This window comes from Diadema antillarum, unplaced genomic scaffold (assembly GCF_040938485.1).
Source record: "Diadema antillarum isolate AM-2024a unplaced genomic scaffold, OU_Dant_1.0 seq00000693_RagTag, whole genome shotgun sequence".
NCBI lineage: Eukaryota > Metazoa > Echinodermata > Echinoidea > Diadematoida > Diadematidae > Diadema > Diadema antillarum.
The window spans coordinates 1,584,385-1,609,838 of NW_027271598.1; the positions used below are offsets into that span (position 1 = coordinate 1,584,385).

Consider the following 25,454-nt stretch of genomic DNA (forward strand, 5'->3'; position numbering starts at 1 on the left):
AATTGAAAGTAAAAATTGTTGACTACTGTTTGATGCCTGATTTTTGCATCGTCGGTTATCTCCGTACTCAAGTGAGACTGGTTTGTAGTAGCCTGGTTTTTTTTTTCACACACTCCATCGACACAAACATTCGAGGAACGTGCAGTGCTCTCTGCTGAGAGGCTGCCTGCTTCGGTAGGCCTACATGTATTTTCCAGGGTTGCGTTCTTTCCTCGATTAAAGGTCCTGTCACACCTTTCCGGGTAAGCTACGCAGGCTTGTTGCGAGGAGGGATTTTCCAGTACGCAGGCGGGCGGACAAGGATGTTGGCGAGCTCCGTACTTGCGTCTTACTGCTAGACGCGTGCTATTTACCTGCTACTTGCATGTATTCCGTGTGACCTGCGTGAGTGCTTTGAAGCCTATCCATTTTCAGGTACGAGCGACATACGGGGACTGCGAAGTAAATGCGTTACAGCTGCGAAGTACCTGCGTGGGAGTTGCCTGCGAGGTGCTGCCGCTACTGAAGTGCCTCCTATTTGTGTTCTGCATGTACCTCTGCGGGCAAACCCCCACGACTCACCCGGAACGAGTTTTAAGCATGCTCAAGGCCTTGTCACACCGTGTCTGGGGAAGCCTTGCGGGTTGACTTGCGGGTCTCCCAGTAGTTAGTCCGCATCTGACAGTGCCTAGCGCGTATCTCACCCGTAGTTGACCGGAGGTGCGCACGCAAGTCCGATTTACCCGCAGCCAAGTTTTGAGCATGACCAACACTTTTTACGGGTGAGTCGCGGGGATTACTAGTACCCGCAGAGGTCTATGCAGAACGCCAGTAAGGAGGCCCTAAGCGGCAGCAAAGTGCTTTGTTAGAAATTGAATGATGTATTATGTGTTTAGATGGTGTATGTTTGATTTAGAATGATAAATATCCCAGTGGGAAAAATGCACACACAAAGAAGTATAAACACACACACACACACACACACACATACAAAATACATACACAAACAAAGTGTGTAGACCAGTGTAGAGATGTAGAGAGAGAGAGGGGGGGGGGGGTGCTTTATTCAGCTTATTCCAGAACATCATACCTTCCACAGAGAAGAAATCCTTGAAATAAACACAGATATTTGTTAACTTCCAAAACATCACCACGAATGACTCAGTATTGAACAGTGGCATTGTAATCGCATTCTTTCTCTGTCATGTTTTTCATTAGGGCCTACTTAATGATGGATACATTCATGTTCCAGATAATGTCATCATAAATCTATTAGTTTACATGATGTAAAAAAAAGAAAACATAACTGTTCTTGTCGATACAGATTAGAAATGATATAATTCTCTTTTCAAAAACCACAAATCAATTGGAATCACAACATATTTCTTGAATAGTGTAAATCCTGATCCGTCATTCAATTCCCCTCAAAACTGTATTTCAAGAGTGAAATAGTTACACATCTCTGTAATTACATTAACAGTATTAAAAAAATAATTAATTTACAACATATTTAGGCTCACAAAGGCTATTGTGCCTTCATCATATTCTGCCCAATATCAATGGAAGTTTGCTTCGAACCTACTACATGTACCTCCGTGCATCAAGATTTTCTAATGGCAAATGCCACACATCTTTTATTTTTCAAGTGACAAAAAAAAAAAAAAAAAAAACCCAGGCGCACTTTCATCAGCAAATTGGATAAGATCTATGTCCAATACATGTATTGTACATTTTCATTTTATTGCAGTAAAATGAAATTGCAATTACCACTTAACTCCTTCGCTTTAATATTTCTATGACTCTTGACAAACATATATGTACTACGAACGAGTGCCAAGTTTGACGAAAGAACATGATATTTGAGTAGCTGTTCAAACAATGACATGCATGAATTTGACCTGTACCTTTGAACCTAGATTCTCAGTGAGTAAATATCACTTATTCATCTTGGAATAGGCAGACATAAGTATGTACTTGTAGCCTGCGCTCGGCTGAGTTGATCAAATATTTCATGAAAAAATCTACTATAATAGCTTTCATGTATCACGTATGAGAACAGAAATCCACACAGCAGATTGGGTAGTCCCATTCTTGTTGTTAAAGATCATTGAACATATCCCACTCATTACAGTTTCTATTAGTACCATACACAAAACTCCCGATACCTGACATCTTGTAAGAAATACACATCTATTTGGCCATTGAATTAATACGTGGCCAGCTCTGCAACTAGCAGCAAGTGCTGTAAAACTTTGCTACCATTACAAGCAGACTTCTCCATCTCTACTGAAAATTCAACCCATACCATTTTGAACGAATTTATCCACGAATATTTTTATCATTTATTATGAATATGACTAATTTGAAACCATGAATATAATCTTGGAATATTGTTCAGTGTAATTTGTTTGTTTATGTCTTTGTTTCTTTTAGTATTGTTTTTGCTTTTGTCTCTGTTTCTGTTTCCTGTTAAGATTGAAGTATGTGGGTTTTGTTTTTTTTTTGTTTTTTTTTATTGGTGAACTGTACTTTAAGGACCCCAAGTCAGACCAGTGTTATTTTGAAAATATCACTGAATTTGGAATATCCTCCGTATTATTTTGATGTACATGATTTTGTATGTGCTTTTTATACATGATTCAGAAATACAAACAAACAAAGAAACAAACAAACAAGCAAACGGGCACTAACCTCTGAATACGGTTACATCAGAGGTCCTAGTGATGCTACATTGACCATCAACTGCAACAGCTAAACCTTTTGGGTCCATCGTCAAATGGAGAGTACATTAAACACAACACATTCTGAGGAACTGATCCTCAAGAATCAAGATCATATTTCATTTCATCAGTATTGCTGTCTCGTTTGAGGGATTTCAGATCTGTTTGGAAAGAGAACTATAACTGAAAATCACTGCTCATGAATACAGCACTTTATGACATACTATAACAGACATTAAGAACAAATTATTGACTCGGGAATTATTCATTTTATGTCTCACTCAAAGAAATTGCACTGTAATTTCACTTGTAAAGATCAGACAAGAATTCCTTGATGTGATCCCCAATTTCTGTGGGCGAATCTTCCTGAAAGAAATGTAGTCCACCATCAACTTCAACAATTTTCTGATTGGGCCAGTGCTCAGTGCCTTTCTTGAGGCTCTCGCTTAAGGAGCCTGGTGTGGCGAGGACGAGGAGCTTTGGTAGATCCGTAGATTCCTTCAGCCAGGCATAGTAGGCTGTAGCAATGGCAATGACATCGTCGGGACCATCCCCGACGACAGGGATCTCCCTTGGCCATGTCAGGGTGGGGCGTCTGTCTTCTCCTGGAACTTTGAAGGGCTCCACGAAGGCATCCATCTCTTCCTTCCTCAGCTCCCGCTGGATGAGGCGAGGCATGAGTTGCTCCACAAACATGTTTTTCTCGAGAACCATCTCTTCCCCGGCCTCGGAGCGCACTGCCTTAAAAAAGTCCCGTGCAGAATCAGGAAATTTGTCCCACCCGGGAAAGGGAGCGATGACACTTTCCATGTGCACAAGGGCTTCCAGACGATCGCGATGTTCATTACTCCAGTGGAAGCCCAGCGCAGAGCCCCAGTCGTGGCAAACGATGCTGACCTGTAGACAGAGAAAGCAGGATTGTGTTAGTCGCAATTGTATTATGTATACAATAGCCTACCAGGTAGGTCCTGTCTCTCCATGGAGATGGCAATCTTGAAGGGAATGTGTTTACAGGCAATTTTGTTCACATTTTTATACAGAACACTCTCAATGAACATGGTTAATAATAACATCAAAGAAAACTCTCATTACACTAAATTTAAAGTCTAGGCCCAAAACTTATTGTCTACCTTGTTTGCTTATTTACAAGAAAAGGTCAATTTATTATAATGAAAGAAAACTGCCATTCCCGAGGAGTTCCTAATAATAGAAGTGTCATGTAATGATACAATTTAGTACGAGTTTCAAAGTTAGGGTCTGAATTGAAAACTGTTGGCGAAAGAGTTCCGGTCAGTCGTTCCACAAGAGTTTGCTTAACATTTGGCCACAACAGTTTGCTTATAGTTCGGGTTTCTTGGACAATCTAATTGAGTGCAATAATCCAAGATATTATGTCTGAGATTGTTCATCTGCTTTATGATTTGTCAACTATTTTGAGGAATAAACAAAGTTTCCATGGTCAAGAAGTTAAGAGGAATAACAGTTAATGAGAAACAAGGTTATGCAAGTTCAAGGTCATGGTCAAAGTCAATGTCGTATATGCTGTAATATGTATTGATGTCTATTGTCCCATGCATTGTTCAATTGCATTATTAACGTTTGCATGGCCCGCGTGGATAGTGTTAAAAAGATGAACGTTTGGACGGTCTTTGTAAAGACCTCTCCCTTTTGGCGAACAATCCGAAAATGATAATATTGCGGATGTGAATCCATGGAGTATCAAATGGGCTTTTGGTATCATGAATTGCTCATGTTAAAACGTGAAAGTTGGATCATATCTTTTCGCGTATGTATCGTGTCGGAACGCTCGACGTACGAAGTTCGGGTGCGCGGAGGGATATTATATTATTAAAGTTGGAGATAGAGTTATATGTCTAGCCGTAGATTCATGGATAATCTCATTTAAGACTACAAAAAGGTTGCTAAGGAAATTCTAATGCTTGTTGTTGTTAATGTAGCATTTGTGACGAGAAGTCTTGTAGTGAGTTTGATGTGAGATGTGGCATTGAGCGAGTACAATCATGAGATTTAAGATATTGATTTTGTTGAATAAGATTAACTAGTGATTTGTCTAACTTACCCAGAATATTGAAAGTTCATTATGTTAATTCTGCTTGTAGATTATACCAGATACACAACGACAGTGCTCATGATGATAGTCGACACAGCCACCCCTTTAAGTGAGTTAGAATAGATATAAACGTTGTTTTCATATTCTGGCCATAATTACTTCACTCAGAAAAAGAAGGAAAATGTTCATTATCGTCTTACTATTTCTGTGTAGGGTTGAAATAGTAATGATTTGTATATGGCGTGTTAAATACGAATAACTTTCTTTCTTGTTTGTATCTAACAGGAACCACTCATACATACACAGTTGTTGAATAGACTACACTAGCAAGCGCAAGTTTGCAGTACACACAGATATCGTCGATACGTGCATACAATGTAACAGAATAAAGAACCCACATCAAGTTTAACCGAGGATTCCGTTGTTCTTTTATTGCAATCTGTCCATTTGATGAGATTACATACGAATCCATCGCAAGGAGATGATTGTAACCTGGAATCTTCTTTTTTTCTGATAATCATTACTAAGAAAAGGTACACAATTGTACAAACATTCCCCTTCTCTGCAAGACACAAGAGATAAATCTCGTCAAATCAGACAGACAATGGACAAACTCATTCAGCACAATTTTCTTTATTCCTCTGAAACGGATCTATTTCTCTCAGTGCTCTGTGCTGTGTATGATTATGAATTTATTACAGGTCCTGCTGCATAACTTGTCCCTTTACACAAAGAGTATCGAGTGGGCCTACAAATTGTATCCCGCCTTCAGTATTGCAGAAGTTTTTAAGCAAAAGGTTCGAGAAGGATACTACTAAAATGGTCTAATATGGGTCCTTTGAACCAAGGTCTATCTCCCAAATCAATCACATCATGTCATACCTAATTTCACATGATGATTTCATTTCAAAGGTAAACAAGGACAGATACAAATATTCATGAAAACAATGTCACATGTTTTAGTGAGCTCCATAAGCCTCTTCAAATCAGATAGGCAACTGCTCACTTTTTGTTTTGGGTGTTTTCTTTTTCCAACCATAACACACCCTCGAATACACACCTTTGAAGGCAGGTTAACCCGGTCGAACCAGGCAGACAGGAATCTATAGTGATCGACGAAGCGATACGACAGGCTTGCGAGCTTGTTGGATCTGCCCATGCCGATGAGGTCGGGAGCCAGACAACGAGCAATAGGCTGAACTTGAGGTACGACGTTCCTCCAGAGGTACGACGAGGTTGGGTTCCCGTGGAGAAACACGACTGCTCGATCACTTTCGCGCTGACCGGGGTCGGAGTCGTAGTACGACATCTGTTCACCTATGACATTCACTTTGGAGCATTTCCCCCACCATTCTTCGGCTGTCACTAGCGGTATCGTGGATTGGTGTCGCGCCCGAACTCCCCCAGTCGCTGGTAGCTGCGTGCTGAGAAGCCGACCCACATGCACACGACCAACAACAGCAACGCCAACGGATTTGAGAACACTTACGGCTCGGATAGACATCATGAATGACTTAACGTTCAAATTTATACCCTTTTTGTATCATGCATTGATTAACCTGTGTGAAATGGCGGCTTGCTCGCTACTTCTTAGAATCGCAGAAATTGTGATTTTCGTGCTTTCCACCACCTGTGTCTATTCCTCAGCAGTCGACATCGCAGTAGTGCAGCGCGTAGCTTGTACACGGCGCTTTTGTATCAACGAGTATAAAAACGCACGCACTGCGCGCGCTTCTATACCCTTTGGTGTAGAATGAGGATCTTGGCCTAAGGCGTAACTTTCGGTTGCTCGTACATTCCTCTCTCTAGAATCATATTGTTGTTTTAATTAGATTTTTGTCACATTGATGGATCGCTCGTGCAGCGCTGGACCTGTTTGTGATACTACTTTGTGCCTCATCATCACCGTTTTGGATCTATTCAAGAATTTTCAGCGTTCGTGCATGGTGTTTCCTCTCGTAAGTTGCTCTTCGAACTTCATCTTCATCCGTAACTTAGCGAACTTCATCTTCATCTTCATCAGTAACTTAGCACACAGAACGATCTTGTATAGCGCGGACCGCCCTAGCGCAGCAAGCAGCAAGTATCAACAAATCTGCGTATCATAAAGTAGGCCTATCTGGGTGGATAAGACACCTGTCTCCTAGCAACTCACACATCATCTCTCTTCCTCTTCTCAGTGAGCAAAAGAGCACATTGTCTCTTAGCAACGTGAGCAGCATTATTTTCTTCCTCTTCTCATCTAGTTGAGTTATCATTTGCGCATCAGTGTGGTGTTCGGGCTTATCATCCGTTTACATTGTGACGTCACTAATAGACTTCACCAATGGCTACCAATAAGTTCATCCTCCTGGGGGCCGTTGCATAAAAGTTACTATTATGGTAACTTTGCCATTTAATGGTAACTTCCATGGAATTCTTGATTTGATTGGCTGTTGAGTATTGTTGCCATGGTAGTTACCATTGGATGGCAAAGTTACCATATATTATTGTAACTTTTATGCAACGGGCCCCTGGACGATATGAGGTATCTGCTAACGCTAAGTCCGTATATCATACAATCACAGAAGCAGTAAGCTATCCTGTTGCCGCTTCTGCATGGTGCCCAGCCAAAAACAAAACAAACGATGAAAGAGAACTTGAACCGAAATCAAATTCCGCTCTAAACAATAACAAAATGATCAACTGGCCGACGCTGTGACAAAAGTAATGGAAGCAATCCAACTTGTCAAAGCCCAGTCAGTTCTAGCCGCTGTCACTACGGTACTGTACGGAAGCTTATAAGTGCCAACCAGATGACGAGATAAGAAGACGAGAAGACAAGTTAAATACCGAGAAGCCGAGTTATTGAAACTCGGCACGTTGATTTGTTTTGGACGAGAAGACAAGACGATGAGTTGTCGAAACTCAGCAAGTTGATTTGTCGGGGAAAATAAGACGATACGACGGGTTGTTGGACCTCGGAAAGTCGACTTGTTTTCGACATGAAGACAAGATGACGAGTTTTTAGAACTTGGCTAGTCTACTTGTTTGTGACAAGAAGACAAGATGATGAGTTGCCAAAACTTGGCAAGTCGACTTATTTTGGACAAGAACACAAGATGACGAGTTGTTGAAACTCGGCTGGTCTTCTTGGTTGGGACAAGAAGACAAGATGACGAGTTGTTGAAACTTGGGTAGTTTACTTGTTTTGGACAAGAAGACAAGATGATGAGTTGTTTGAACTTGGCAAGTAGATTTATTTGAGACAAAATGAAAAGATGACGAATTGTCGGAAGTTGGCAAGTCGGTTTGTTAAGGACAAGAAGACAAGAAAATGAGTTGTGAGATCTTCGGCGAGGTTGTGAGAAGGGGATATCCCCCTCCCGTGGTAGGAACTTTTTGTAAATACAGAGAATAAAAGTCGCGTTTAGAGCATTTAAAAGCAAATTTCTAGGGAATTAAACAAAGTGAAAAATTCAGTGCGAAGGACTATGATTATAACATACGGGAGTACATTATGTGACGGTGTGAGAACCTAAGCGAGGGATCCCCCTCCCACGGTAGGGTCTTTTTGTAAAAGCAGAGTACAAAAGTCGCGTTTATAGAGCATTTAAAAGCAAATTTCTACGGAAATAACAATATAAAAAATCAGTTGGAAGGACTATATATGATCATAACATACGGGGGGTACATTGTGTGACGGTGTGAGATCTTCGGCGAGGGAGCGAAGTGACCGAGCGGGGGAGGGTGTGGGAGGGGAATACCCCCCCCCCCCTCCCACGGTAGGGACTTTTCGTAAATACAGAGTATAAAAGTGGCATTTATAGAGCATTTAAAAGCAAATTTCTAGAGAATTAAACATAATGAAAATTCAGCGCGAAGGACTATGATTACAACTTATGAAAACTCTTCATTTTACTATAACTACGGGCAGGGGGAGCGAGTCACTATGCCATTCGTCTGAAATGTATTCATTAAAAGCTTAAGGATCGCATTGTTTGAGCAATAAGAAATATTCTTATACTGCTAGAAATCAGAGAAGAAAAGGAAAAATGTAAAGTTTACTAAAGGTATGTTTCAGCGGGCACACTCGAGGACGAGAGGCTACCATGTATACACTTAATTTACTCATAGGTTGATATTACTGTTTACAGATATAATAATATATATAGTTAGTGTATCCCCGTTAGGGTGGGATTTCACGTAGCACGCGAACGATTTGCGAAGAACGCGAATGGCAAAATCCAGCATTCGTATTTTAGTCTGCAAAAGATCGCCAAACGAACGTGAGGGTTCGGAAGCGTCGTCAATTGTTCGCAAATGTCGTTTTTACTTCGGTGAGAATTTCAAAAAAGTTTGAAATTTTTTGCGAACCTTTTCCGCACACTTCGTCGTGATTTGCTCGTGAATTGTTCTCGGAAGTGTCTTTAAAGCCTCGTCATATGCGCAAGACCTTCGCAAGACACGCGCGATGTTCGCAAAATGTTCGTGAAACCCCAAACAGATTCCGAAACTTTTGAGAATGTCTCACGTATGTTTCGCGAAATCTGCGAAGTTTTTCCGATCATTTTACGACGTAATCGCAAACAGTTCGCGTACCTTTTGAGACATTCTCCCGAACGTTTAGCGCACGTTTGGGGGATGTATGACCTATACGTTTTCTACAAATAAAAATCGTAGCATACATCTAAACATCAAAGAATTATTAACAACTATGGTAACAAAAGAAATGTAAGACTATAGCAAAGAGATAGAAATGTCTGATATACAAAAAAAAAATCACAGAATACACTTAAAATTAGTCTAAAGTATCTACCATTTCATTTGAACTATAGAGATTATGTGTTGGAGGAACTGCAAAAAAAAAAAATCAAATGCTTTACTAGTGGAGATAAGTATTAAGAAAAAAAATGTAGGCAAGCACACGATAGAGAAATGAAAACAAAAGAAAGGAGAAATAGAAGGAAAGAAAAAAATCAACTCAAGGCAGCTTCCATCTCTCCTTGGGTACATTTTCTACCATGATTATTGGAAATTTTTCGTTGTTCGCATTTCCGTCGCGTGTTCTTCGTGTACGTAACATGCTGTACTTTAGCAATGATACACACGACATTCGCACATACGTCGTGAAAACTTCGCACAAATTGCGCAAGAATAGTTTTCGGCTTCATTGTCGGAACACATTCGGAGAAAAACTTTTCCGAATGTTGGATTTTGTCATTCGCGTCCTTCGCAAATCGTTCGCGTGCTCCGTGAAATCCCACCCTTAGGGGCGAAAATTTCGCATTTTCAGTTATGAAATTGACAACTTTAGACAAGAAAAATGCCTTTGTTGTTCATTTTGGTCTTTAAACAATTGATTGATTATTTGTTACAGGGGGAACTTTGGGGGGCAAAAACTCGTTTTGCCTCCATTTTATTTGGGGGGCCCTTGGGGGCCCTCCCGGCGCCCTTGCCTGTGTTAGAACAACAACAACAACTACAACAAAGCCCTCCCAAACATGACACATTTATCATTACCATTATCATTACATGTGTCATTCCGTTAGCATATCTTTTCACTGCCCCTCCCCCCCCCCCCCGAGATTTTTACAGGTCTAACCTTAAGGGAAAGTTTCCCCCAATACATGAACATTGAGTGAGTGGAGCAATGTTAGTGGAAACACCAACGAGGTTTGAGGAAAATTCGACAATCCGTTCGGAAATTATGAATCCTAAAGTTTTGGTGCCACCATCACTGGATGAGAAGACTACCATAAGTGCAGTTCATGGTGTCACGGCATAACGAACATTATGAAATGCATAAAAAGAATCCTGGAAAAAAACTTAATGTTCTAGCATGATACAAAAGCTATAGACTTGCCTATGGGACCTTCTTCTTTTAGAAAGCAAGTGGTATTATATTACCCCATGCATTATCTCGGTAACAAGTCCAATGAATAAATATACCTTACAAACGTCACAATCTCTTGTATTTTTTTTTTTAATGCTGCGATGGCTACACCAGAAATTCAGGAATCATTACTTTTGAACGGATTGTCTGATTTTCTTAAAACTTTGCCGAACTATTCGACTAAAAATGGTTAATTCAATGCACATGTACATTTTGAAGAAACTTCCCCGGTAACTTTGTTAAGTAATAAATATTTTAATCATCTAAACTCCTTAAGGAATGATTCACGTTCAGATTTTGAGACTCTGTGACCTTTATAAGGCTTTATTTATATTTTTCTCATGTTTCTGACAACTCTGTTTGATTTCCAGTTTGAAATAGGCTTGTAAAATGCATGCATAAAAGTATTCTTACGTGCCCATTAAATGTCAGATGCTTTAAAATTCTTGTTTATATGGCAAAGATCACTTCTTATGTAGATTCATCGAATCCCACCAAGCAGACAGGTAGGTCGACAAAGGACTGGTTTGTCAACTTGATCGAACCCTAAACAAAGTAGATGGTCATGGGTCATGTACGACTATTCTTCTGTTGGCTAGGATCAGTTATGTCAGATACACTCTCGGCGAGGACTTCAATTTGCTTAACACTCCCCCACCATTCATCCGTGGTATAACGAGAGGAAGGTCTTACAGCCGTCGATCCCGTCCATTTCGGCGACTTCCCCGTCCGTGCTTGCCGGACAGTGCAATTTAGGTACTCGATGGCCCGTGACGTATGTGAAAGTCCTCCAAAATTGCAAGTGGTCGACTGCTATTCGATGCTCGCTTTTCGTCAGTCATCGTCATACCCCAGGACTCGAGTAGAACCGATTGACTGATCGCAGCATTATCATGATCATGATTTCATGTAGGTCTACACCATCCACATCAAAACACCGGAGACATTGTTACAAGCCGGCCGGCTGGCTGTTTCGATATTTACCTCAATCATAGGTTTGCGCGACTACTGGTCTCTATGTTTGTAGAGAACGTACATGCTCCTTGTCCATGCTCCACACAAATCCAGTCAGTGAAACGCGATATATTTCTGCCGGGCTTTTTCCTCTCTTGCTGCTTCCCCCACTAATAGCACTATTTTCAGTCCTTGCTAGAAAGAAGAAACTTTGATGTGGATGTTCACTAGACAGGGCCCTGAGACTGGATGTATAAACTGCATCCAAAATGTCCGATTCAATCAAAATTCCAAGGTCAGATACTAATGCAACGCAAAAATTTCTTGAAGAAGCACAATATTGCGCCTATGCCACCATCATTTTCTTGTAGAAATCATTTTAAAAGAAATATATTAATTTAAGAAGATAAAGAATTAAGATTCCAAACACTGAGTATATTTTGTCCATTGTCTCGGGTCTTTGTCATGTAATTAATTGTCAACTACTCCGATACAGAAGCGATCGTCAGCTACAAATTTCTGTTTGTCTCCACTTGCAACTTCGCCCTCAACCTTACGTTCTTTTCTTTTCTTTTCTTTTTTCTCTCTATCTCTCATTTCTTATTTCTGAGGGAAACAGTTATACTGACTTCACAGCTGTCTAGATTCACGGGAAGAATGGTGCCTCCGAAAGTTTTAGTAATGCTGAAACAAGAGTAGGTAGTGATTTATATATAACTAATACTTTTACAGATGTTCTGCGTAAATGGTGACTCGACATTGCTTGACCCTGCAATTGTTGTTCTCTGTTCAATCCACATATGGTTTTGTTTACATGATTTCTCTCACTAAAGAGAGTTATTGTCGAAAAACGGAAATTAATTTACTTTGAACTGAATTGAAAGTAAAAATGGTTGACTACTGTTTGATGCCTGATTTTTGCATTATCGGTTATCTCCGTACTCAAGTGAGACTGGTTTGTAGTAGCCTGTTTTTTTTTTCGCACACTCCATCGACACAAACATTCGAGGTACGTGCAGTGCTCTCTGCTGAGAGGCTGCCTGCTTCGGTATTTTCCAGGGTTGCGTTCTTTCCTCGATTAAAGGTCCTGTCACACCTTTCCGGGTAAGCTACGCAGGCTTGTTGCGAGTAGGGATTTTCCAGTACGCAGGCGGGCGGACAAGGATGTTGGCGAGTTCCGCACTTGCGTCTTACTGCTAGACGCGTGCTATTTACCTGCTACTTGCATGTATTCCGTGTGACCTGCTTTGAAGCCTATCCATTTTCAGGTACGAGCGACATACGGGGACTGCGAAGTAAATGCGTTACAGCTGCGAAGTACCTGCGTGGGACTTGCCTGCGAGGTGCTGCCGCTACTGAAGGGCCTCCTACTTGTGTTCTGCATGTACCTCTGCGGGCAAACCCCCACGACTCACCCGGAACGAGTTTTAAGCATGCTCAAGGCCTTGTCACACCGTGTCTGGGGAAGCCTTGCGGGTTGACTTGCGGGTCTCCCAGTAGTTAGTCCGCATCTGACAGTGCCTAGCGCGTATCTCACCCGTAGTTGACCGGAGGTGCGCACGCAAGTCCGATTTACCCGCAGCCAAGTTTTGAGCATGACCAACACTTTTTACGGGTGAGTCGCGGGGATTACCCGCAGAGGTCTATGCAGAACGCCAGTAAGGAGGCCCTAAGCGGCAGCAAAGCGCTTTGTTAGAAATTGAATGATGTATTATGTGTTTAGATGGTGTATGTTTGATTTAGAATGATAAATATCCCAGTGGGAAAAATGCACACACAAAGAAGTATAAACACACACACACACACACACACACACATACAAAATACATACACAAACAAAGTGTGTAGACTACTGTAGACATGTAGAGAGAGAGAGAGGGGGGGGGGGGGTGCTTTATTCAGCTTATTCCAGAACATCATACCTTCCACAGAGAAGAAATCCTTGAAATAAACACAGATATTTGTTAACTTCCAAAACATCACCACGAATGACTCAGTATTGAACAGTGGCATTGTAATCACATTCTTTCTCTGTCATGTTTTTCATTAGGGCCTACTTAATGATGGATACATTCATGTTCCAGATAATGTCATCATAAATCTATTAGTTTACATGATGTAAAAAAAAGATAACATAACTGTTCTTGTCGATACAGTATAATACTTTATCTTGATTAGAAATGATATAATTCTCTTTTCAAAAACCACAAATCGATTGGAATCACAACATATTTCTTGAATAGTGTAAATCCTGATCCGTCATTCAATTCCCCTCAAAACTGTATTTCAAGAGTGAAATAGTTACACATCTCTGTAATTACATTAACAGTATTAAAAAAATAATTAATTTACAACATATTTAGGCTCACATAGGCTATTGTGCCTTCATCATATTCTGCCCAATATCAATGGAAGTTTGCTTCGAACCTACTACATGTACCTCCGTGCATCAAGATTTTCTAATGGCAAATGCCACACATCTTTTATTTTTCAAGTGACAAAAAAAAAAAACCCAAAAAAACCCAGGCCCACTTTCATCAGCAAATTGGATAAGATCTATGTCCAATACATGTATTGTACATTTTCATTTTATTGAGTAAAATGAATTTGCAATTACCACTTAACTCCTTCGCTTTAATATTTCTATGACTCTTGACAAACATATATGTACTACGAACGAGTGCCAAGTTTGACGAAAGAACATGATATTTGAGTAGCTGTTCAAACAATGACATGCATGAATTTGACCTGTACCTTTGAACCTAGATTCTCAGTGAGTAAATATCACTTATTCATCTTGGAATAGGCAGACATAAGTATGTACTTGTAGCCTGCGCTCGGTTGAGTTGATCAAATATTTCATGAAAAATTCGACTATAATAGCTTTCATGTATCACGTATGAGAACAGAAATCCACACAGCAGATTGGGTAGTCCCATTCTTGTTGTTAAAGATCATTGAACATATCCCACTCATTACAGTTTCATAGCATATATTAGTACCATACACAAAACTCCCGATACCTGACATCTTGTAAGAAATACACATCTATTTGGCCATTGAATTAATACGTGGCCAGCTCTGCAACTAGCAGCAAGTGCTGTAAAACTTTGCTACCATGACAAGCAGACTTCTCCATCTCTACTGAAAATTCAACCCATACCATTTTGAAAGAATTTATCCACGAATATTTTTATCATTTATTATGAATATGACTATTTTGGAACCATGAATATAATCTTGGAATATTGTTCAGTGTAATTTGTTTGTTTATGTCTTTGTTTTTTCAGTATTGTTTTCGCTTTTGTCTCTGTTTCTGTTTCCTGTTAAGATTGAAGTATGTGGGTTTTTTTTTTTGTTATTGGTGAACTGTACTTCAAGGACCCCAAGTCAGACCAGTGTTATTTTGAAAATATCACTGAATTTGGAATATCCTCCGTATTATTTTGATGTACATGATTTTGATATCTTATATATTTTGTATGTGCTTTTTATACATGATTCGGAAATACAAACAAACAAAGAAACAAACAAACAAGCAAACGGGCACTAACCTCTGAGTACGGTTACATCAGAGGTCCTAGTGATGCTACATTGACCATCAGCTGCAACAGCTAAACCTTTTGGATCCATCGTCAAATGGAGAGTACATTAAACACAACACATTCTGAGGAACTGATCCTCAAGAATCAAGATCATATTTCATTTCATCAGTATTGCTGTCTCGTTTGAGGGATTTCAGATCTGTTTGGAAAGAGAACTATAACTGAAAATCACTGCTCATGAATACAGCACTTTATGACATACTATAACAGACATTAAGAACAAATTATTGACTCGGGAATTATTCATTTTATGCATGTCTCACTCAAAGAAATTGCACTGTAATTTCACTTGTAAAGATCAGACAAGAATTCTTTGATGTGATCCCCAATTTCTGTGGGCGAATCTTCCTGAAGGAAATGTAGTCCACCATCAACTTCAACAATTTTCTGATTGGGCCAGTGCTCAGTGCCTTTCTTGAGGCTCTCGCTTATGGAGCCTGGTGTGGCGAGGACGAGGAGCTTTGGTAGATCCGTAGATTCCTTCAGCCAGGCATAGTAGGCTGTAGCAATGGCAATGACATCGTCGGGACCATCCCCGACGACAGGGATCTCCCTTGGCCATGTCAGGGTGGGGCGTCTGTCTTCTCCTGGAACTTTGAAGGGCTCCACGAAGGCATCCATCTCTTCCTTCCTCAGCTTCCGCTGGATGAGGCGAGGCATGAGTTGCTCCACAAACATGTTTTTCTCGATAACCATCTCCTCCCCGGCCTCGGAGCGCACTGCCTTAAGAAAGTCCCGTGCAGAATCAGGAAATTTGTCCCACCCGGGAAAGGGAGCGATGAGACTTTCCATGTGCACAAGGGCTTCCAGACGATCGCGATGTTCATTGCTCCAGTGGAAGCCCAGCGCAGAGCCCCAGTCGTGGCAAACGATGCTGACCTGTAGACAGAGAAAGCAGGATTGCGTTAGTCGCAATTGTATTATGTATACAATAGCCTACCAGGTAGGTCCTGTCTCTCCATGGAGATGGCAATCTTGAAGGGAATGTGTTTACAGGCAATTTTGTTTACAGAACATTCTCAATGAACATGATTAATAATAACATCAAAGAAAACTCTCATTACACTAAATTTAAAGTCTAGGCCCAAAACTTATTGTCTACCTTGTTTGCTTATTTACAACAAAAGGCCAATTTATTATAATGAAAGAAAACTGCCAGTCCCGAGGAGTTCCTTATAATAGAAGTGTCATGGAATTATACAATTTAGTACGAGTTTGAAAGTTAGGGTCTGAATTGAAAATTGTTGGCGAAAGAGTTCCGGTCAGTCGTTCCACAAGAGTTTGCTTAGCAGTTGGCCACAACAGTTTGCTTATAGTTCGGGTTTCTTGGACAATCTAATTGAGTGCAATAATCCGAGATATTATGTCTGAAATTAATATTTATGCTTTATGATTTGTCAACTATTTTGAGGAATAAACAAAGTTTCCATGGTCAAGAAGTTAAGAGGAATAACAGTAAATGAGAAACAAGGTTATGCAAGTTCAAGGTCATGGTCAAAGTCAATGTCGTATATGCTGTAATATGTATTGATGTCTACTGGTCCCATGCATTGTTCAATTGCATTATTAACGTTTGCATGGCCCGCGTGGATAGTGTTAAAAAGATGAACGTTTGGACGGTCTTTGTAAAGACCTCTCCCTTTTGGCGAACAGTCCGAAAATGATAGTGGTATTGCGGATGTGAATCCATGGAGTATCAAATGGGCTTTTAGTATTATGAATAGCTCATGTTAAAACGTGAAAGTTGGATCATATCTTTTCACGTATGTATCGTGTTCGGAACGCTCGACGTACGAAGTTCGGGTACGCGGAGGGATATTAAAGTTGGAGATAGAGTGATATGTCTAGCCGTAGATTCCTGGATAATCTCATTTAAGACTACAAAAAGGTTGCTAAGGAAATTCTAATGCTTGTCGTTGTTAATGTAGCATTTGTGACGAGAAGTCTTGTAGAGAGATTGATGTGAGATGTGGCATTGAACGAGTACAATCATGAGATTTAAGGTATGGATTTTGTTGAATAAGTTTAACTAGTGATTTTGTCTAACTTACCCAGAATATTGAAAGTTCATTATGTTAATTCTGCTTGTAGATTATACCAGATACACAACGACAGTGCTCATGATGATAGTCGACACAGCCACCCCTTTAAGTGAGTTAGAATAGATATAAACGTTGTTTTCATATTCTGGCCATAATTACTTCACTCAGAAAAAGAAGGAAAATGTTCATTATCGTCTTACTATTTCTGTGTAGGGTTGAAATAGTAATGATTTGTATATGGCGTGTTAAATACGAATAACTTTCTTTCTTGTTTGTATCTAACAGGAACCACTCATACATACACAGTTGTTGAATAGACTACACTAGCAAGCGCAAGTTTGCAGTACACACAGATATCGTCGATACGTGCATACAATGTAACAGAATAAAGAACCCACATCAAGTTTAACCGAGGATTCCGTTGTTCTTTTATTGCAACGTGTCCATTTGATGAGATTACATACGAATCCATCACAAGGAGATGATTGTAATCTGGAATCTTCTTTTTTTTCTGATAATCATTACTAAGAAAAGGTACACAATTGTACCAACATTCCCCTTCTCTGTAAGACACAAGAGATAAATCTCGTCAAATCAGACAATGGACAAACACATTCAGCACAATTCTCTTTATTCCTCTGAAACGGATCTATTTCTCTCAGTGCTCTGTGCTGTGTATGATTATGAATTTATTACAGGTCCTGCTGCATAACTTGTCCCTTTACACAGAGTATCGAGTGGGCCTACAAATTGTATCCCGCCTTCAGTACTGCAGAAGTTTTTAAGCAAAAGGTTCGAGAAGGATACTACTAAAATGGTCTAATATGGGTCCTTTGAACCAAGGTCTATCTTCCAAATCAATCACATCATGACATACCTAATTTCACATGATGATTTCATTTCAAAGGTAAACAAGGACAGATATAATATTCATGAAAACAATGTCACATGTTTTAGTGAGCTCCATAAGCCTCTTCAAATCAGATAGGCAACTGCTCACTTTTTGTTTTGGGTGTTTTCTTTTTCCAACACACCCACGAATACACACCTTTGAAGGCAGGTTAACCCGGTCGAACCAGGCAGACAGGAATCTATAGTGATCGACGAAGCGATACGACAGGCTTGCGAGCTTGTTGGATCTGCCCATGCCGATGAGGTCGGGAGCCAGACAACGAGCAATAGGCTGAACTTGAGGTACGACGTTCCTCCAGAGGTACGACGAGGTTGGGTTCCCGTGGAGAAACACGACTGCTCGATCACTTTCGCGCTGTCCGGGGTCGGAGTCGTAGTACGACATCTGTTCGCCCATGACATTCACTTTGGAGCATTTCCCCCACCATTCTTCGGCTGTCACTAGCGGTATCGTGGATTGGTGTCGCGCCCGAACTCCACCTGTCGCTGGTAGCTGCGTGCTGAGAAGCCGACCCACATGCACACGACCAATAACGGCAACGGATTTGAGAACACTTACGGCTCGGATAGACATCATGAATGACTTAACGATCGAATTTATACACTTTTTGTATCATGCATTGATTAACCTGTGTGAAATGGCGGCTTGCTTGCTACTTTTTAGAATCGCAGAAATTGTGATTTTCGTGCTTTCCACCACCTGTGTCTATTCCTCAGCAGTCGACATCGCAGTAGTGCAGCGTGTAGTTTGTACACGGTGCTTTTGTATCAACGAGTATAAAAACGCACGCACTGCGCGCGCTTCTATACCCTTTGGTGTAGAATGAGGATCTTGGCCTAAGGCGTAACTTTCGGTTGCTCGTACATTCCTCTCTCTAGAATCATATTGTTGTTTTATTTAGATTTTTGTCACATTGATGGATCGCTCGTGCAGCGCTGGACCTGTTTGTGATACTGTTTTGTGCCTCATCATCACCGTTATGAACTATTCAAGAATTTTCAGCGTTCATGCATGGTGTTTCCTCTCGTAAGTTACTCTTCGAACTTCGAACTTCAAGTAGATATCATTACAGGATCCGTATGTTATGATAATATGGACACATTTGCAGTTGTATCTGAAGCTCAGGTTATGAACGAAATCTACAAACTGAAAAATAAAAAATCGACTGGAATTGATGGTATATCGGTTGAGATTTTGAAAGTATGTGCTGATATATTGAATAAGTCTATAACGTATTTGTTGAATAAATCAATTATTGAAGGAGTTGTCCCAGAGTCATGGAAAATAGCCAAGGTAATTCCGATATACAAAAAAGGAGATAAGTCGAACCCTGATAATTACAGGCCAATTTCCCTGCTGCCTTGTATCTCGAAATTACTGGAGCGCATAGTCTCGTTACAATTATCACACTATCTTAATGAGAACAATGTCTTAACACCGGTTCAGTCTGGATTCAGGGCAAATCATTCCACTGAAACTGCCCTTGTAAAGGTTACTGATGAATGGCTTTTGGCCATGGATGAAGGTGAATATACTGGGGCGATATTCGTCGACCTACGGAAAGCGTTCGACACTGTCGACCACAATGTAATGTTAGACAAGTTGTCGAGAATTGGTATAAATGGAGGTACACTTGAGTGGTTTAAGAGTTATCTGACGGGCAGGAGGATAGTAACTAAGGTCAACAACGCATTGTCTGATGAAATGTACTTAACTCATGGTGTGCCCCAGGGCTCTCTTCTTGGCCCTCTACTGTTTTGTGTTTTCATTTATGACCTGCCTCGCATTTTTCAGTCATGTCGTGTTCATCTTTATGCGGATGATACAGTCATTTACTACTCAAACAAAGATATTAAAGTCTTGGAGTCCATTTTAAACAAAGAAATGCAAGTTTTTGATCAGTGGATGTCACAGAACAAACTCTTGGTGAATTATTCAAAGACCGTCAGTATGCTTTTTGGTACGAAATGTATGCTCTCAAGGTGTAATTCACTAGATGTAAAAATAAAAGACACCCAGATTCGAAATGTTGAAACGGTAAAATATCTTGGAATTCATATCGACGCTGAGTTGAAATGGAATATTCATGTAGATAAAATGTGCCAAAAAATCAGTAGATTGATTGGTTTTCTTGGAAGATTAAGACATGTTGTAAATGAATCAAATTTAAATTTGATATATAAATCTGTGATTCTTCCACATTTTGATTATGCAAACGTTATCTGGTATTCCGCTCCACAAGGTTCTCTGTCAGCCCTTCAAAAGCTACAGAATAGAGCGGGTCGTATGATTATGAGAGTAAATCCATATTCTTTTGTATCTACTCAACATATTCATGATGTTTTGGGCTGGAAATCTCTTGAATACCGATATAAAAAGAATATGAGTATGATGATTTATAAGATATTGCAGAACTTTCTCCCCAATTACATGTCTGATAATATTTCTAGAAGATTTCTTAATTATTCACTGCGTTCAAACCAGAATTTGAATCTTCCAAAGCCAAATTCGAATAACTGTAAAAGGACTTTCTTTTACAGGGGAGTATCAATGTACAATCAATTGCCCAATGAAATTCGTAACGCATCAACTTTAAGATCTTTTCAAATGTTATTATCTGATTATTTAGATAGAGTATTATGGTAAAAAAAAAGACTCAATGGAGTACCAAATGTAACAGCCATTTTTGTGTTGTTTTTTTTTTTAGGGGGGAGGGGGGTATATGAGTCTTGCCTTTTCTTTTGTAAGTTTGTTCTCCTCCTCTTTTTCTTTTCCTTGCTCTGCTCTTCTCTACCTATCTCTGATTATTGCTGACTCTCACTGTACCAGTTCGGTAAATGATTTTCATTATTTTTTTTCTTATGTTTTGTATATACAGTGTTTATCATCCTTGTATTGTACTGTAAATTAGGGACCCTGTGGAAGAACAGACATATTTTGATAATATGACTGAACAGGCAATCCCCCGTTTCTTCTGTAAGTATATGCAATGTATATGCAACTTGTAATGTGTGTATTTTTATATGAAGACGGAAATAAAAACAACAACAACAACAATCTTCATCAGTAACTTAACGAACTTCATCTTCATCTTCATCAGTAACTTAGCAACCAAAACGATCTTGTATAGCGTGGACCGCCCTAGCGCAGCAAGCAGTAAGTATTAACAAATCTGCGTATCATAATATAGTATCTGGCTGGATAAGACACCTGTCTCCTAGCAACTCACACATCATCTCTCTTCCTCTTCTCAGTGAGCAAAAGAGCACATTGTCTCTTAGCAACCTGAACAGCATTATTTTCTTCCTCTTCTCATCTAGCTGAGTTATCATTTGCGCATCAGTGTGGTGTTCGGGCTTATCATCCGTTTCCATTGTGACGTCACTAATAGACTTCACCAATGGCTACCAATAAGTTCATCTTCCTGGACGATATGAGGTATCTGCTAACGCTAAGTCCGTAGATCATACAATCACAAAAGCAGTAAGCTATCCTGTTGCCGCTTCTAAATGGTGCCCAGCCAAAAACAAAACAAACGATGAAAGAGAACTTGAAACCGAAATCAAATTCCGCTCTAAACAATAACAAAATGATCAACTGGCCGACGCTGTGAGAAAAGCAATAGAAGCAATCTAACTAATCTAACAATCAAAGCCCAGTCTGTTATAGCCGCTGTCACTACGGCAATGTTCCTGAGAGCGCCAACGAAGACACGACGGATGTTGTAGTCAAGTTGGGCAACGAACTTAGTGTCAAGCTGCATGGAGAGAGATGACATCAGCATCGCTCATCGTCTTGATGGCGGAAAGGACACGGAGAAGCCTGCTGGGATCATCGCGAAATTTATGCGACGCGAGCGGAAGGTGGAGATACTGATCTTCATAATTCTAAACATTTTCATAGGCCCTACATACTTATCTTGTCATTCCTATGTTAGAACAACAAAAACAACAAGAACAACAACACCAAAGCCCTCCCAAACTTGACATATTACCATTATCATTATTCTCATTATTATTACATTATCATTGTTTTGACCATTTTAGTTTTATCATCATCATCATCTCAATATCATCATTTATCTCTTTTTTTTTTGTTATGTTTTATTTTTTGGGAGGCGTGAGAGGGGTTCGGGGCATTTATCACACACCATTCATTCCATTCCGTTATTAGATCTTTCAAGCTCCCTCCCCCCCCCCCCCCGATATTTTTACAGGTCTAACCTTTAGGGAAAGTTTCCCTCAATACATGAGAATTGAGTGAGTGCAACAATGTTAGAGGAAAACAACAGCGAGGTTTGAGGAAAATTCGACACTCCGTTCGGAAATCATGAATCTTAAAAAGTTTCGTTACCACCGTCACTAGATGAGATGACTACCATAAGTGCAGTTCATGGTGTCACGGCATGACGAGCATAATTATGAAAAACATATAAAAAGAATTCTGGAATAAACTTAAATTTCCACAGCATGATGCAAAAGCAATAGACTTGCCAATGGGACCTTCCTCTTTTAGAAAACAAGTGAAATTATATTACCCTATACATTATCTCCGTAAGAGGTCAAATGAATAAATATAGAAATAAAGTTGATCGTTTGTCCCACGAAGCGAGGTAAACACACAGGTATGAATACGACGTTTCGGCCGCGTAATCTGCTGGTCTTCGTCTGGCAAAGTTGACCGAGCGCTGCAGTGCATGCCTATTGCTCAAGGGCACGCCATTGTTCCGCATGGAGCGTAAGGTGCGCTATTTCGCGGCCGAAACGTCGTATTCATACCTTTGTGTTTACCTCGCTTCGTGGGACAAACGATCAACTTTATCTCTTTCAGTTTCACCCACGATGATGAACGTCTTCCGTACTATTGAATAAATAAACTTTACAAAAAAAATGATATGAAATTTTGTGCAATTCTCCTTATATCGTTGCTCTATAGTGACGTCGCAATCTGTTTTTTTTTTTTTTGCACTTTTGCGATGGCGACACCAGAAATTCAGGAATTCATAGCTTTTGAACGGATTGACTGATTTTCCTAAAACTTTGCCGAACTATTCAACTGAAAATGGTTAATTAAATACAAATGTAGATTTTCAGGAAACTTCCCCGGTAACTTCATTGAAAAATTAATCTTTTAACTATCTGAACTCTATAAGAAATGATTCACGTTTAGATTTTGAGATTCTGTAACCATTTTAAGGCTTTATTTATATTTTCTCATGTTTCTGATACCTCTTTGTTTGATTTCCAGTTTGAAATAGGCTTGTAATAAAATTCTTGTCCACAATGGCAAAGATAACTTCTTAGGTAAATTCATCGAATCTCACCAAGCAGACAGGAATAGGTTGTAACCCTTACCAATGAGGTGGAAAAAAAAGATGACTTTGGGTCTTGCACGACTAATCTTCAGTTGACTAGGATCGGAATCATGAGAAACACTTTCGCCGAGGACTTCAACACATCCCCCACCATTCATCCACGGTAACGAAAGTTAGGTCCTACAGCCTTCGAACCCGACCATATCGGCGACTTGCCCGCCCGTGCTTGCCGGACAGCGCAATTTAGGCACTCGATGGCCAGTGAAAGTCCTCCAAAATTGCAAGTGGTCGACTACTAGTCGATGCTGGTTTTTAGTCTGTCATCTTCATACCCCACGCAGGGCTTCATACTCGAGTAGAACCGATTGATTGGTTTATCGCAGCATTGTCATGATTATGTTTTCATGAAGGCCTGCACCATCCACATCAAAACATCCGGGACGATGCTACAAGCTGACCAGCTGGCTGTTTCGATATTTACTATAATCATAGGGGTGCGTGACTACTGCAAGGTCTCTATGATTGTAGAGAACGTACATGCTCGTTGTCCATGCTCCACACAAATCCCTCAGTGAAACGCGATATATATCTGCCGAGCTGTTTCCTTTCTTGCTGCTTCCCCCATCAATGGCGGCATTGTCATTGCTTGTGTTCATAGCGCCACATTATTTATAATTGTATGTTGTATGATTTATGAACTTCTTGTTTTTGTATCTCATCTTATACCTTCTTGTTTTATTGGTGCAAAATAAACTAAACTGAAACTAAAACTGATAGGGTCCTATTAATTGTCTCTCTTGGGAGGATCGATGCAAGTTTAATTCTCTGTATACACTTAACTAACATGCCTTGATTTCAGAGGATTATGCCAAAAGCTATGTATTATGCCAAAAGCTATATATGACAAGTTTTAAGCATTTCAGTCCTTGTTAGAAAGAAGAAACTTTGATGTGGATATTCTCTAGACACTCAATAGACAGGACCCTGAGACTGGATGTATAAACTGCATCCAAAATGTCCGATTCAATGAAAATTGTCAAAGTCAAATACCAATGCAACGCAAAAATTTCTCGAAGAAGCACAATATGCGCCTATGCCACCATCATTTTCTTATAGAAATCATTTTGAAAGAAATTAGTTTAAGAAGACAAAGAATTAAGATTCCAAACACTGAGTATATTATGTCCATTATCTCGGGTCTTCGTTATGTAATTAATTGTCAACTACTCCGATGGAGAAGCGATGGTCAGCTACAAAGTCCCTAGCCCTCCTTACTGTTTTTTTCTTCTTTTTTTTGTCTCTCTATCTCTTATTTCTTATCCCTGAGGGAAACAGTATACCGACTTCACCACTGTCTAGATTCACTGGAAGAATGGTGCTTCCGTAAGCTTTAGTAATGTTGAAACAAGAGAGAGTTGTGTGTGATTTATATATAGCTATATAAATTTACTGATAATCGGTGTAAAAGGTAATCACTTGAACCTGTAATTGTTGTTCTCTTTCCAATCCACATACATGTATTGTTTTGTTTACATGATTTCTCTCACTATTAGAGAGTGAGATGTGTTCATGTTATTGTCGAAAAATGGAAATAAGTTTGATTTGAATTGAATTGAAAGTGAAAGTGGTTGACTGTTTTTTGACGCCTGTTCTTTTTTCTTCGCACTTTTTTTTGTAGATTTTATTGACTCTTCCGACCCCATTCCGCGGTATGAGAGTACAACACATAGATACAAGATATGGTCATTACAATATCAATGAATACATTTTTGTGATATATTACAATGATGTATATAAAATAGTCTATACCTACTAAACACATATAAAGTGATATTCAAATTGGCAAGCAATCATCTGTCATCTCCGCAGAGCTACCAAGTCTCACGCATTCTGCGTGAGACTCAAGCACTTAGGGTCTGTCTCACGATCTCACGCATGGCACCCATTTTTCTCACGCATCTGGTGAAGTCTGCAATTTGGG

At 39.9% G+C, this 25,454-nt stretch overlaps 2 protein-coding genes and 1 long non-coding RNA gene across 3 annotated transcripts; all 3 read right to left on the reverse strand.

Moving 5' to 3' along the window:
• Positions 1–1,014: 1,014 nt before the first annotated feature.
• LOC139737415 (coelenterazine h 2-monooxygenase-like) lies at positions 1,015–6,433 on the reverse strand. The gene is made up of 2 exons (XM_071648090.1): positions 5,831–6,433; positions 1,015–3,596 (listed from the first exon to the last, which is right to left on the reverse strand). The coding sequence occupies exons 1-2, from the start codon at positions 6,275–6,277 to the stop codon at positions 3,003–3,005; spliced, it is 1,041 nt and encodes a 346-aa protein (XP_071504191.1). The 5' UTR covers positions 6,278–6,433; the 3' UTR covers positions 1,015–3,002.
• On the reverse strand, positions 1,015–15,451 carry LOC139737416 (uncharacterized). The gene is made up of 2 exons (XR_011711376.1): positions 15,154–15,451; positions 1,015–2,670 (listed from the first exon to the last, which is right to left on the reverse strand). It is a non-coding gene; the product is annotated as an uncharacterized lncRNA (long non-coding RNA).
• Positions 15,452–15,464: 13 nt separating this feature from the next.
• On the reverse strand, positions 15,465–18,683 carry LOC139737417 (coelenterazine h 2-monooxygenase-like). The gene is made up of 2 exons (XM_071648091.1): positions 18,295–18,683; positions 15,465–16,083 (listed from the first exon to the last, which is right to left on the reverse strand). Exons 1-2 carry the CDS (start codon positions 18,553–18,555, stop codon positions 15,490–15,492), a joined length of 855 nt encoding a protein of 284 aa, XP_071504192.1. The 5' UTR covers positions 18,556–18,683; the 3' UTR covers positions 15,465–15,489.
• Positions 18,684–25,454: the final 6,771 nt, after the last annotated feature.

Coding starts and splice junctions, on each gene's coding strand:
- LOC139737417 (XM_071648091.1), bottom strand. CDS start 18,555: ATGGGCGAACAGATGTCGTACTACGACTCCGACCCCGGACAGCGCGAA. Junction 16,084..18,294: donor GGGTTAACCTGCCTTCAAAG/GTGTGTATTCGT, acceptor CTCTGTCTACAG/GTCAGCATCGTTTGCCACGA.
- LOC139737415 (XM_071648090.1), bottom strand. CDS start 6,277: ATGATGTCTATCCGAGCCGTAAGTGTTCTCAAATCCGTTGGCGTTGCT. Junction 3,597..5,830: donor GGGTTAACCTGCCTTCAAAG/GTGTGTATTCGA, acceptor CTCTGTCTACAG/GTCAGCATCGTTTGCCACGA.